Raw genomic sequence first — 12,849 nt, 5'->3', positions numbered from 1 at the left:
AGATCGATCCCAATTCAAAATATGTATAGTTAACATTTTGTACTCCTTTTTTTCAAATGGCATTTGAACGGGGAAATCTAGAAACTAATCAACTGTATGATTGGACAAGACATAAGGCAATGTGGCGTACATTTTGAGAAGTGTTTTTTCCAAGGTCCTTCGTCATAGTTACATGTGGTCAAACAAATATTTTTGCAAATTCCGTAGTTGTCTTTCTTTGCACTCGTTCTTAAAAATACCAGAAGTCATTTGCCTTTGTGACACGATTCTTAATGGTTAATTAATATAATTCTTCTTAATTAAATTTAGGATAAAGGCAATAAAGAGCCAGAAATTTCCTTTCATTAATGCAATAAGTCATGACGCATGAATTTAGATTAAAAATGCTTCAATCAACGAGATGTCAAATCTCCGCCCTATTAATTCGGAAAGTGTATCGTAAAGGTAAAGTAATCATACTGTAATGAAAGAAGAAGAGGACAGCGCGGACAGGATTGGACATCTTACCAAATCCAAACATTTCATTACAAAAACTCAACTTACTAGGACTAACTTATAAAGTATAATGTACTGAAAAGTTGTCACAGCTATCCCATTTACGTTGTTTCAAATTTGAAACGACGTTAATACGAGATTAACGTTCGTCGCCGATTGCTGGAACGCCCGTTGCCGGCGAGCGATTGTGGCAACGCTTTTTGCCATTGCCGATTAGAAAACAATATGGAGTCGATTTTTTTTCTCTTCAAAACAGGAGGTTTTTTTACTCCAATTTTTTCCTAATGCTTTGTATAAGTTTTTTGCTACAATCGATTTTGTCGGGACTCCTCGTCGGCGTCGTCGTCGAGAAACGGTGACTTAAATGGACCGATTGACGGCGTGACAATTCTTCACATAGACGATTGCAGCCTAAAACTAATACTTACCTTCAAATTTGGTCCTTTGCAGTTTTAATGCTTCCAATGCTTAACGACAGACTGGAGTTTATAGATATTATCGTTTTGTAGAATATGATTACTTCGACGCCATATTGTTTCCCAATCGGCAATGATTAGTAAAATGCGTCGCTCGCCGTTGTGTTCGTTCCAGAAATCGACGAAGCCAACAACTGAAAATACGGCGCTGTCGTTTAATGAAAAAAAACTTTAATGAATTCGTTTCCAAGCGGGAAAGCGTAGAAGTGACGTTTAGTGACATCTTTGAAATGACGTTGAGTTAACGCGTTGAAATAGAAGTAGAAGTGTAAATTGTTTGATTTTGATTAAATCCGAACTCTGACGTTAATTTAACGGAACGTAATGTTATTGATTAATTGTGGATATTGACGATTGATTGTTCTGAACAAACAGTCACGTCAATTAAGATGTAAAGGATTGTTATCGAAAAAATCATCTACATACTGCAACGGATCTGTCCTGTTTGTATTTAAATTCTAATAAGGCACCACATTGCAAATTTAAGATTGCATTAAAAAAAAAACATCAAAAACTTTCGCGCAAAACGTATATTCATAAATTATCTATTACGATTGAGTAAAATTCACGCTTCATTATCAGTGCAAAAGTTCGATCAAAGGTCAAAATTTGTATTCTAAATGTATAGTTAACATTTTGTCTCACTTTGTACAGATGGCATTTGAATGCGGAAATCTAGAAATTAAAGATCTGTATGATTGGACAAGGCATAAGGTAATGTGGCGTACATTTTAAGTAACGAAATGATTAACAATTAAAAAACATTTTTATTTTAAGTAAACTAAAATGAACGTGCATACACATTCTTTTTGTATAAAATAACACGTGTTCCACGAAGTATTGTGTAGACTATAAAAATATATTTGAGCTACCTTGGGGAAAGAAATTATTTTGAAATTAAAAATGATAACGCTGGTTTTATAGTGTCGTTTTTAAAAATTTCCTGTCATCTTAAAAATTCCAAACTTTGAATAGAATTCCTGACTGTTTATTTTCAGTGATTTATTCTATTTTATCATTTTGAATTGTTGTAAGAAGAAGCTAGATTAACATCAGTAATTAACTGTATAATATACTCATCTGACACATGCTTACTTACAACATATTTAAATATTAATGATGTTCGGCATAATTACTGTTAGTTTAATTAAACATTATTTAATTTTATTTGACGTATATTAATGTTAAACGTCTTGTATCGCATTCATTATAACATCTCATTGCTAAATCTAAAACAAATGAAATTAATACAATATAGTTTTATATACGTAAAAACTCAATTCATTCTTATCTAACTGCAATAACGATTAATAACAAAAAATGATATTTATATAAGCAAAGTTACATATCTACATGTACATTGAAGTTTATTAATTTTGCCTTTATAAATTTGTGTTTAGATCTATATGTATGCAATTTTTAAAGTTTTTAACTCTAAGAATTTCATTAGAATTTACAAATTCATTAGAATTTACAAATCTTTTATTTATTTATCATTTAATATACTAAGCCTACTAGTATTTGCAAAATTAAAAGAATAATGCAGATATTAACAATACTATTTTGCTCTGAAATTTACTTACTCTCGATTCCTTAACTCCTTTGAAATAACATTCAATTTCTCCTCAAATTTCATATCATATTTGCAGATAAATGTTAACGTTACAAGGAATGAATAGTTTTTTTTCGAAATACGTATCGAGGACACAAAAAAAGCGAATTCGTATATGCAGGTGTTTCATGTGTCAAATTTGATTAACTGCTCTATGAAAGCCATAATAGATTCAGCTATAGTCGTTTAACGTATAAAAGCATTTTGTGTTACCGTCAAATTAAAATGGATTTCAAATTTTGACATAAAAATAAGTAAAATTTATTTCAATGCACATGATTCGTTATAACAAAAACAACAATTGTTTTTACTATAATTGAAATTAATAGCTGATCAGATTCATAACTATGTTTGCAGTGCAAATTTATAAAGCTTGAACTATACTGAGAGATAGCCATCAAACCTACTATAATGACATTAATAGCGATTGCAGTGACACACATGCTCAAGTTATTTCTGAATAATATCAAAGATAATGCGGTGATTTATTTTTCCTGTTCATTTATAGGACTCATTCAATATTTGAATTGAAAAAATAACAACAAATTTCAGTAGTTTGTAGTTTTATTTTATTCAAGGTACTGAATGTACAATGATCGACCACATTCTGTACCTGATAAAAGAATGGTCCAATACTTATCCATTATGTTATTTTGTTATCAAATAAAAATACTCCACTAAAGAATTTTTCAACATTTTGGTTATTGTTCAACAAATTGCACCTTGAACGTTACATTGAAGTCTATTGACACTAATGTTTTTTAAGATATTGTAAAACGTAACTTGAAATTCATGTAATTCTCTAAGCGAGTATATGTATAAACTTTCTCTTTATAAATATAGGAAATATAATAAATCATTTACCGCAGATATTTTGACAAAACTATATTTCTCTCCTTTTCATCAAGGGAAGATAACTCTTCAAAAAAGTTTAAAGATGCAAAATGACTCATCTTGCTTCTTATATGTTGTCAGTCATACGAATTTGGTTCAATTCACTTTCATTGTATTCTATTAATATACATTTAACTAATTTAAAATGATTAAAATTGTTGAATATCTCTTCATTATACATTGAAAACTTTAAATGTCTAGTATTCAATTTGATCTCCAGTGACTGCACTTGATGCAATGCCAAAAAATCGCCTTTTTGCATGAAAAAAAAAAAACCATGATGCCATTTACAGCCCGAAATCGTGCACTGGTTGCATTATGAAATTAAAAAACTTAGTTCAATCATCGCCAGTTTATTGTCTTAGACACCTTTCTTTTAACGAAATTCATGCGGTTTGACAAAACAATCTTAAATTCACTGCCATATTAAGACTTACATGCTCATATTTGCAGTAAGGTTAAACGAAAGGTAAAAATAATGAAGACGGAAAACGCAGAACATTTTAGCAACAGCATTAGTTAGTGTGTTAAATATCAAGTTGTTGTGACAACTGCTGTTACTACCAATGTCGTTAAAATTGACAAAATATTATTATTACATGTATTATAACTGTAAATCTGAATTTATATTTTTTTTAAAAGACATAATGTCACAATTATCACATATTTTATCAGGTTAAGAGCAAGATGCTCTTATTTACAAAAAACAATGCACTAAAATAACTACAATTAACGTTTAAAACTTCAAACTTTGAACAATAGATTTCAACCAAACTACAAATCCCATCAGTTCAAACATTTGTTGAACTCTTATTGAGTTTATTACGAAATATAACCTGTTATACGTTAGATATCATTGATTTAATGGTAACCAGCCGTCTGAATGGTAACACAACAGGTGGCACCATCGATAAAAAAAAAACCTTCGTTCGTCCATGTCGTCAAATAGAAGGGCAAAATTCTGTTCTGTCTCTTCCTTTTGTCTTTCACAAATTTCCAATAGGTCTTCCTACCTTTTTTTCTAATGTCCATGTTCGGCTGTTCTTGAATCATCGTCTGAAACTCTCAACCACTGTTGCAAGCACTCAGTGGCGTAGCTAGACCAAAAACAAAGTGCATGCTTAAAATGGCAGGGGGTCTGGGGGCCGCCATGAGGCCCCCAGTGGGTCCAGGGCGAAGCCCGGTGGGGGGCAGGGGGCGAAGCCCCCGGAAGCTCATGGATTCTGACGATTTTTAAAACTGAAAATCATCGCAGAAATTGAAAGGAATGCTCACTATTTAAGCATATTTTTAGGAAGTTAAAATTGTTTTAACTATATAGTTTAGGCATAAAATAAAATCACAAAACTTATTAAAAGCTAAAAGAGGAAAAAAACTTTTGACGTTTGTTTTTGACCCACTCAAAGCTTTATTCTTAATGGCAATGAATATCTCAATAAAGCTGTGATATCCTATGGGGGAAATTTAAAATGAGGTGTAAAACTAAATTCCAATTCAAAATAAATCTTTTTAATTGGTACTTAAGACGTCTTTGTTTAGCATTAATAAATTTGTCGATGACCGCTGGGATGTCGATGTCTTTTTCCCTGTGTATGTGAAGCATCGCTAGTGAGGAAAGCCTGTCTGTTGTCATGGTTGACCGCAGATATGTTTTGATTCTCTTCATTGCACTGAAGGATCTCTCAGCAGTGGCTGTCGACACAGGCATCGTCAGGAAGATTTTTACTATGCATTCGATTTGGATGTAAAGACCGTGCGGTATGTTGTCAATGATAACTATAAGAGTGGCTGGTTTTTCGTCAAAGGGAACCATAGACCAACGCACTTTCCATCTTCGAACTTCTGCTTCAAATTCTTCTTGTGTTTGAATGTCAGAACGGTATGCTTCGTGTAATCTGATCTTGACTTCATCCGTTAGACCGTCAAGGAGACTTGGTATTAAATATTGCGCAAGGAACTGGTCTTCGTTCTTTACCAATCTATTCTCTAACTCACTCGTCAAGTGATCTAGGAACGGATAATATAAAGCAACTTTCCAGTAGGTCTTGGCATCGTTCACTGGATAATTTGCTCGGTGGATTTGTCGCCCTACACGTCTGGGTGTGGTTGGTGCAACTCCGACGGATTCTGCAATTTGGCGTGAGGCTTCAAAATGTTCGTCCCATACTGCTTCATCAGTCCTCTCGTTCTTCAGCATCTGTACTACAACTTTGGCTTCACGCACAGCTTCTACGAGATCACACTGTTTGGACTGTAGATTTGCAGTCAAACACATGTTCGCTTACGACAAGGGCAATAATAAATTCAAATCTTTGGACTGCAGCTAGACGTTGTCCTGCTTTATCATCTCCGTTGTCCTGTAATATCTCTAGGGCTGAAACAACAGCTGTAAATGCCGATTTAAATGTGAAAAGCGCGTCGGCACTACTAAACCACCTTGTTTCACACAAGGATCGTAGCTTGGTACGCCTTTCCATTTGTTCTCGTGCTATTGGGTCGTTTTCTAGCGCATTCTGCAGAGAGAGAAGCCTTTTTGCCGAGTAGTTAAATGCAAAACCAATGTCTTGCACAGTTCCCATCATTGTCCTTACACATGGTATGTTGGATGAGTGAACAATAGCTAAGTTAAGTTGATGAGATTTGCAATGCACATATGATGCAGTTGGTACTCTCTCATTGATCCTTGCTTGTACTCCGTTGAACTTCCCCGACATATTTGCGGCTCCGTCATAATCTTGACCTCGCATCTTATCTATGTTCACTCCAGCTGAATCTAAAGCTTCCAATAGTAATTCAGAAATGCTTTCACCAGTAGTACTATCAGCTTCAACAAAGCAAACGAATTCTTCTCTTAGAATTGATTTACCCTCCAACGAATCCAGGAAACGCAGACAAACGGTCACTTGTTCCGTTGTAGATTTGTCAGTACACTCATCTGCCAACAACGTGAAACAGTTTGCTTTGTTACAGTCACGCACGATTTGTTCTCTAAGTTGGTCATAACAGATATTCAGCAATTCATTTTGAATGTCTGGAGATGTGTTCTTTGTTTTGATATTCGGATTGTTTAAATGATCTCGCAAAATTTCATTTCTTGGGCTTTGAAATTAAGAATTGCCATAAAGTTACTTCTCTGCTCAGTGTGACCCCTGATGGCTATGTTTTGTTTACCGCTCAAAATTAGGACCTCTATAATTGTTTCAAGTACATGTTTGTTCTGCATTATCTGCTCTTTGTGTGTTTTAGAGACGGATTCAATAACAGAATTCTTTGTCTTTTCACAAAATATGCTTACAAATGATTCAGCAGAGATTTGACACCCTTGATGCGATGAATCGCTTCTTTCATGTCTCTTAGCATATGATGCCAAATTTACCCAATCGGACACAGGGTTAATGAAAGTTTTGTCTTTACTGTCTTTTGCTCCAAACAACACACAAAACACACAATACACAGCATCTTTACATACCGAGTACCTCATCCACGGACACTTTTCAAGCCAGGTATGATTGAACTTTCTGGAACGATTATATATGTTTCTAAAATTATAAAAAAATGCACAAAAACTATTCTGAATATCATCATGAAATAAGTACGATCCAATTAAAATTAAATCCTTTGATCCGCTCACATACGATCACTACACGAGCGATCGTATATGTGCAGATTAATTGAATGTGAATATTAAAATAATTATACAATGACTACATGTATTATTTATTAGTGTATTAAACATTCCGTTGCACATTAATAACTATAACCATGCTTTTTATACTGTGAATTGTTGTAATAACATAATTAATGTACGGAATTATAAAATTCTCAAATTTTAAATTTTATTCTAAATTTGTTAAAGAAAAGCATGAATTCACGAATATAAATTTTGATTTTTTTATGCATATAGTTACCTGATTGGAAACTCAAGTTGATTGGCATCCTTCCATCTATCTGTCAAAAGTCTGCGTTTGGTATTGTTGTCAACAACATCCGATTCTGTGTTCAATAAACCTAAATCAGGATAGGGTGGGAGGTTGTCTTTTGAAAGTGTTATTTGAATGTCTTCTTGCTTAGAAGAGGATGGAGTCGCATTAAGAGTATGATTGTCGCATTGTTGTTTAGTTGGCCCACTTACAACGACAAAAAAATCGGATATTTTTTTCCCGGCCATTGTACTCAATCGCAACTTCTCGGGCCTTTCCGGCAGGCTCGGAAAAACACCTCGAATGTATTAACATAACCGGATGTTAGAGTTTTAAACAAAATGGAGTCACTTCCCATTAAAATAACAATCGCAACTTCTCGGGCCTTTCCGGCAGGCTCGAAAAAACACCTCGAATGTATTACCCAGGCGTCCATGACAACCCCCCTTTTTATAAAACTTGATATGAATACAACACATTTTACGATCTGTTGAGATGTAAGCTAGACTTCATCAAAGTAAATGATATACCCTAAAATACAACACACAAGCGACTTATAGGGCTGTCTAACCGATACTTATTTTAATGGGAAGCGACTCCATTTTGTATAAAATTCTAACATCCGGTAATGTAAATACATTCGAGGTGTTTTTCCGAGCTTGCCGGAAAGGCCCGAGAAGCTGCGATTGATTAAAATAAGTATCGGCTAGACAGTCTTGTATATCGCTTCTGTGTTATATTTCAGTGTATATCTTTTACTTTAATGAAGTATAGCTCACATCTCAACAGATCGTAAAATGTGTTCTATTTATTTCAAGTTTTACAAAAAGGGGGGTTGTCATGGACGCCTAGGTAATACATTCGAGGTGTTTTTCCGAGCCTGCCGGAAAGGCCCGAGAAGTTGCGATTGCCATTGTACTTATACGTAACCGGAAATTGACGGGTGCGCTGTAATATGAGAAATAAGTGTAGGCACAAAGATTCCGGATAAAATAGGACCGGGTGACGGAAACGGGTTGATGGAATAACGAAGTATGGACCTAAATACTTGAACTCTTTTTTTTTTAATTTTTTTCTTTATTTATTTTTCTACTGAGTTTTTTCCTTTTTTTCCCAAAATGATGTGCATGCTCAAGCATATAAGCATACATGGTAGCTACGCCACTGACTTATTGACTGTGTGTTTCGCCCAAATAAATGAGTCATGCCCAATTCCGATTTGTTACTCTACACATTCGTGAAGCAAATCTTACAAATCGGGTTAATTATTTTGTTTGCGAGCATCTATAAATATTGCAAGTTTTATGACATCTTTTCGTCTTCATATCTCCAAGTACTATAGAGTTTCGCAGTGTCAACGGTGGATTAGGAATAAGAAAATCTTTATCAGAAATGAGAAGTTCAATGTGTTGATGCATCGTAGCCAGTCACCGATCAGAAACCGTGAGTTGCCACAATGAATACTTGTCCAATTTAATTTAATTTAATTTAATTGGACAAGTTTATAACCGTACATTGACATCTTACAAAATATCTTTACAAACCAAGTTTAACAAATGCAATTGCAATATTACTGCACTTACGTAATATGATTACAAACATGTGGTTCTTTTCAATGCCAATTCTTAATGCAGTGTGACGACGCACTATTTAATTTGCTCTAATATAGATCTATTTATATATCTATGCATCGTACGATGCAATTTGTTGGTCTCACGTGATAAAATATCATTAAAAAATAAATGTAGATTGTAAAATGTAGATAATTGAAGAAAGATACTTTTAACTTCGGTATGCAGCTATTTTGGTGAGGTTTTTTTTTGGGGGGGGGGGGGGGCGGGGTGTTGCAAACAACTCCTATCGAGAAAGAAAAAATACAAAAACAATAAGAATAGGTTCGTTTTATATTTGGCAAAAATAAGCACACGAGATCAGGTTATCTGACCTGAGTTGACCCAAATGAGAATAAACATGTCAAAATTCAGATAGTATATGTTGTCTATTTTAACGTAAATGTCAGAAAACTGCAACTTTGTGTCCTAGTAATACATAAATTTTAACACAAAATCAACATAAATCAAAAAATTATTTTTAAAACTTATTAATGCCATTTTCATTTTTGTAAATCAAGTGATCCACGGTCAAGACGCGTCGATTGGTTTATATATCTTAAGATAAGGAAATCATTGAATTGAAATCATTGAATTTTATCTAACATTTTTAAAATTAATCAGATCTTCAGTAATGTGCTCATTAAAGAAAACATAAAGACGCCTATTAAAAGTCGTTTTTTTGTTTTTTTTTTTATTTATAAATAACAAACATTTATGTACAAACAAACAAGACACATTAAAAATCACAGGATCACCGGACACCGTCACGCCTTTAAATTATAACTGAAAAAAAGAGAGATAAAAAACAAGGTTAATAAACATGATAAAAACCAGCAGGGAAATAAAAGTCTAAAAATATAATCAAACTGACATGAAACATGCTTGTTTTTTAAACAATATCTGACAGGTCAAAATTCGTGTTAATATTTTCCTGTCCAGAAAAGATTTCAGATAATATAGGCCTTCTTCCGTGTACAAATCTAACAAACACGGTGTTTGCAGTGCGTGCAATTTGGAAAATTATGAAAAGAAAATTCCGGGTCGTGATCAAAGGTGTTAAAAAATATGTCGACTCCAAAGCAATCAATTTTGTTTGAAACTATGAAAACATGTAGTCAAGTTAAATTCTTGTAATAACTTTATGACTGTGCAAATTCATAGAAAGGCCTGGCTTTATGTAGAGACTTGGAAAATATATCAAAAATTAATTCTGAATTTATAAATGTTTAAATAAGATTACGATAAAAAATCTTACATCAGTGTGGGTAACCACTGCCAAAGGTTTTGGGGTAATAAGTGTGATCATGCCCAGCACGGTGGCTGAAAGGACCAGAGCTGCCACCGAACAAGGAACCTCTTCGTGATCCGAATCCTCCGGGGCTGAGAACTCTGTCAAAGATTCCGGAACCGGAAGATGAAGCAGATGATGCAGCGGAAGCAGATCCTCCGAAACCGAATGAGGGAGAGGGGTAGGAAGGATAGGAGGGGTAGGATGGATAAGAAGGATATGAAGGAACGGAGGGAAACCTTGGGAAGCTTGGTTTAGGATACTGAGGGACTGAGCAGATGTGCCTGTTGTAGATGATGTAAGGATAGGCGCATGGGTTGTAGTTGTTGAAGTTGTAGTGGTGACGGTTGATAACGATTTGTCTACCAAGTCCGCCAGCGGATGCTGTGGCAGAGGCGCTGGCAGCAGCTGATGCTCCTCCTCTTCCTCTTCCAAATGCAGCACCTGCGGCTCCGGCGGCAGCTCCACCAGCTCCGGCGAAGGCGGAGGAAGCGGCAGAAGCGGCGGCACCGCCTGCACCACCAAAGAGAGATTGCAAGAAATTACCACCACCACCGCCATTGATAAGGTATACGGTTCGTCCCTGTCCACCACCGAAACCAGCTCCTATTCCTACCCCGGTTCCTACTCCTACTCCTACTCCGGCTCCAGCTCCAGCACCAGCACCAGCGCCAGCTCCAGCACCAGCGCCAGCACCAGCTCCAGCGCCCCCACCGGAACCACCACTACCGCCGCTTCCACCACTGCCGCCACTTCCGCCGCTACCACCACTGGATTGACTAGCCTGCCACTGTTGGAACTGAGCGAAGAAGTCTTGACAGTTTCCGTTTGATCCGTCAGGGTTTTTACAATTCCAGTTGTCCTCTTCATCGGCCAAAGCGAGGCCAAAGAGCGCAACGATCAGCAATGTCAATTTCATGGTCGGAGGGAACTGAAAAATACAAAACCAGAAAAAATATTAATAATAATTTTGGGAGCATTGGAAGACTACGATTTTTTGGGGCAAAAAAAATATCATTTTTATCTTTGTTCATTTAGAAGTTGTTAAAGCTAAAATTCTTTTTTTTTTTATATAAACATATACCATTACGATGTCATAAAAATTACATTGTCTATTTTTGAAATAGAACAGTAAAAAATTGAAACAAACGTGTAAAAAGAAATAAATAATAAGAAATTATGAGGGTTTTTTTTTTTAAATCAAATAAATTGTACATTTTTTATATATATATATATTACGGGTAAATATTTTGTCTTTATATAGCTGTCCTATCTAAACTTTTTTCAAACCTTGCTAAAATGAAAAGAAATTGATAGATGAATTTATTTCTTGAGTTATTAAAGATATCTCACCTCTTGTTTTTTTCAAACTAATTCCTTCCAAATCAGAGCGAGCAGAAGTGACACCGAGTCGTTTTTACCAGGGGCCCTATATATACATATCCCCCACCAATCAAAAGAATCGGCTCTAATTTACCAAACATCCCCTCATGCAGGATCCATTCATGCATAGCATTTGCCATAAATCATATTATTCAAAGTTGGAAATCCTTCAAATTTTTTGTCAGTGGCTGTCAGTCATACTCATAGTGAAATTACTTGTAATTATTGTCTGAAAGAACCTTTCGTGGGTTATTTTTCTCACAGGTCAACGGGAAAAGGTTAACTTAGTTAATTTTTCTCTAAACATAATGGTTTATGAATAACTAATTAATACCGACATCACTGAGTTTTTATGGTGGGGCTGACGCTCGAACACAACACTTTTGTCTTATTTCCTTGAGCTCTGAATTTTCAGAACTTTCTCATCACATTTGATCAAATCATCAAAAGATATGAAAGAACTCCAAATGTGGATGGTTGAACTGAAGTCATGTCATGTCAGTATAATCTAGAAATTGAAAAATATTTCATATTTTAATTGGCAACGTTATTTCTAAAAAAAAAACTGAGAAGGAAGGAAAAATTATACAGCATTCTTCTGTGATATTTTTATCCTTTTATCTTTTATTTTTTTCTAATTCTATTTTAAATCAATTCAATTAAATTAAGGTTACTCTTAAGTTGCCAAAAAACAATATAGGCGATATATAAAATTAATATAGAAACGTCATAGAAATCTGCAAAACACTAATATACAATTCATATCCAGTCAGAATAATCCCCTGATTGATTAATAGATCACACTCGGGTTTGTACCGTTCTTGGTGTAAGGGGAATTAACTCTATTTCTGGCTATTAAATTACATTAAAAGTTTCAAAATCAATTTAAACTTACTTATAACAGTTTAATACAATGTGTATGGATGCGACACGTAATGTTTTGTTTTTCATATTACTCTATTAAGTAATACATATTTACTTGTCTCCACAAACAAAATCTTAGGTACATTGTGCCACTTGCGTGGTCTAAATAGTTAAAAAAAATGTTTGGCAATGAATGTGTTTGAAACTTTCATTTTAATTGTAAGTCTATGTTTTGTTGATGTTCAAATGCTAAGATTTTAGTTGGGGTAAAAGGCACTTGTTGATAACCCCTCCCCCTAAAAAT

At 34.7% G+C, this 12,849-nt stretch overlaps 2 protein-coding genes across 2 annotated transcripts; both read right to left on the bottom strand.

Annotated features, from left to right (window-relative positions):
• Positions 1-3,230: 3,230 nt before the first annotated feature.
• LOC128181526 (52 kDa repressor of the inhibitor of the protein kinase-like) lies at positions 3,231-7,897 on the bottom strand. Its single transcript, XM_052849953.1, has 2 exons — positions 7,386-7,897; positions 3,231-7,016 (listed from the first exon to the last, which is right to left on the bottom strand). Exon 2 carries the CDS (start codon positions 5,750-5,752, stop codon positions 4,910-4,912), a length of 843 nt encoding a protein of 280 aa, XP_052705913.1. The 5' UTR covers positions 5,753-7,016; positions 7,386-7,897; the 3' UTR covers positions 3,231-4,909.
• Positions 7,898-9,682: 1,785 nt separating this feature from the next.
• LOC128181663 (uncharacterized) lies at positions 9,683-11,713 on the bottom strand. The gene is made up of 3 exons (XM_052850139.1): positions 11,652-11,713; positions 10,266-11,229; positions 9,683-9,793 (listed from the first exon to the last, which is right to left on the bottom strand). The coding sequence occupies exon 2, from the start codon at positions 11,215-11,217 to the stop codon at positions 10,267-10,269; it is 951 nt and encodes a 316-aa protein (XP_052706099.1). The 5' UTR covers positions 11,218-11,229; positions 11,652-11,713; the 3' UTR covers positions 9,683-9,793; position 10,266.
• Positions 11,714-12,849: the final 1,136 nt, after the last annotated feature.

Source organism: Crassostrea angulata, chromosome 4 (assembly GCF_025612915.1).
Source record: "Crassostrea angulata isolate pt1a10 chromosome 4, ASM2561291v2, whole genome shotgun sequence".
In the NCBI taxonomy this organism is placed as follows: Eukaryota; Metazoa; Mollusca; class Bivalvia; order Ostreida; family Ostreidae; genus Magallana; species Magallana angulata.
This window is presented reverse-complemented; position numbering and strand designations above follow the sequence as displayed.

What these genes read in the sequence shown, in the direction of transcription:
- LOC128181526 (XM_052849953.1), bottom strand. Translation starts at nt 5,752, where the DNA reads ATGTGTTTGACTGCAAATCTACAGTCCAAACAGTGTGATCTCGTAGAA.
- LOC128181663 (XM_052850139.1), bottom strand. Translation starts at nt 11,217, where the DNA reads ATGAAATTGACATTGCTGATCGTTGCGCTCTTTGGCCTCGCTTTGGCC.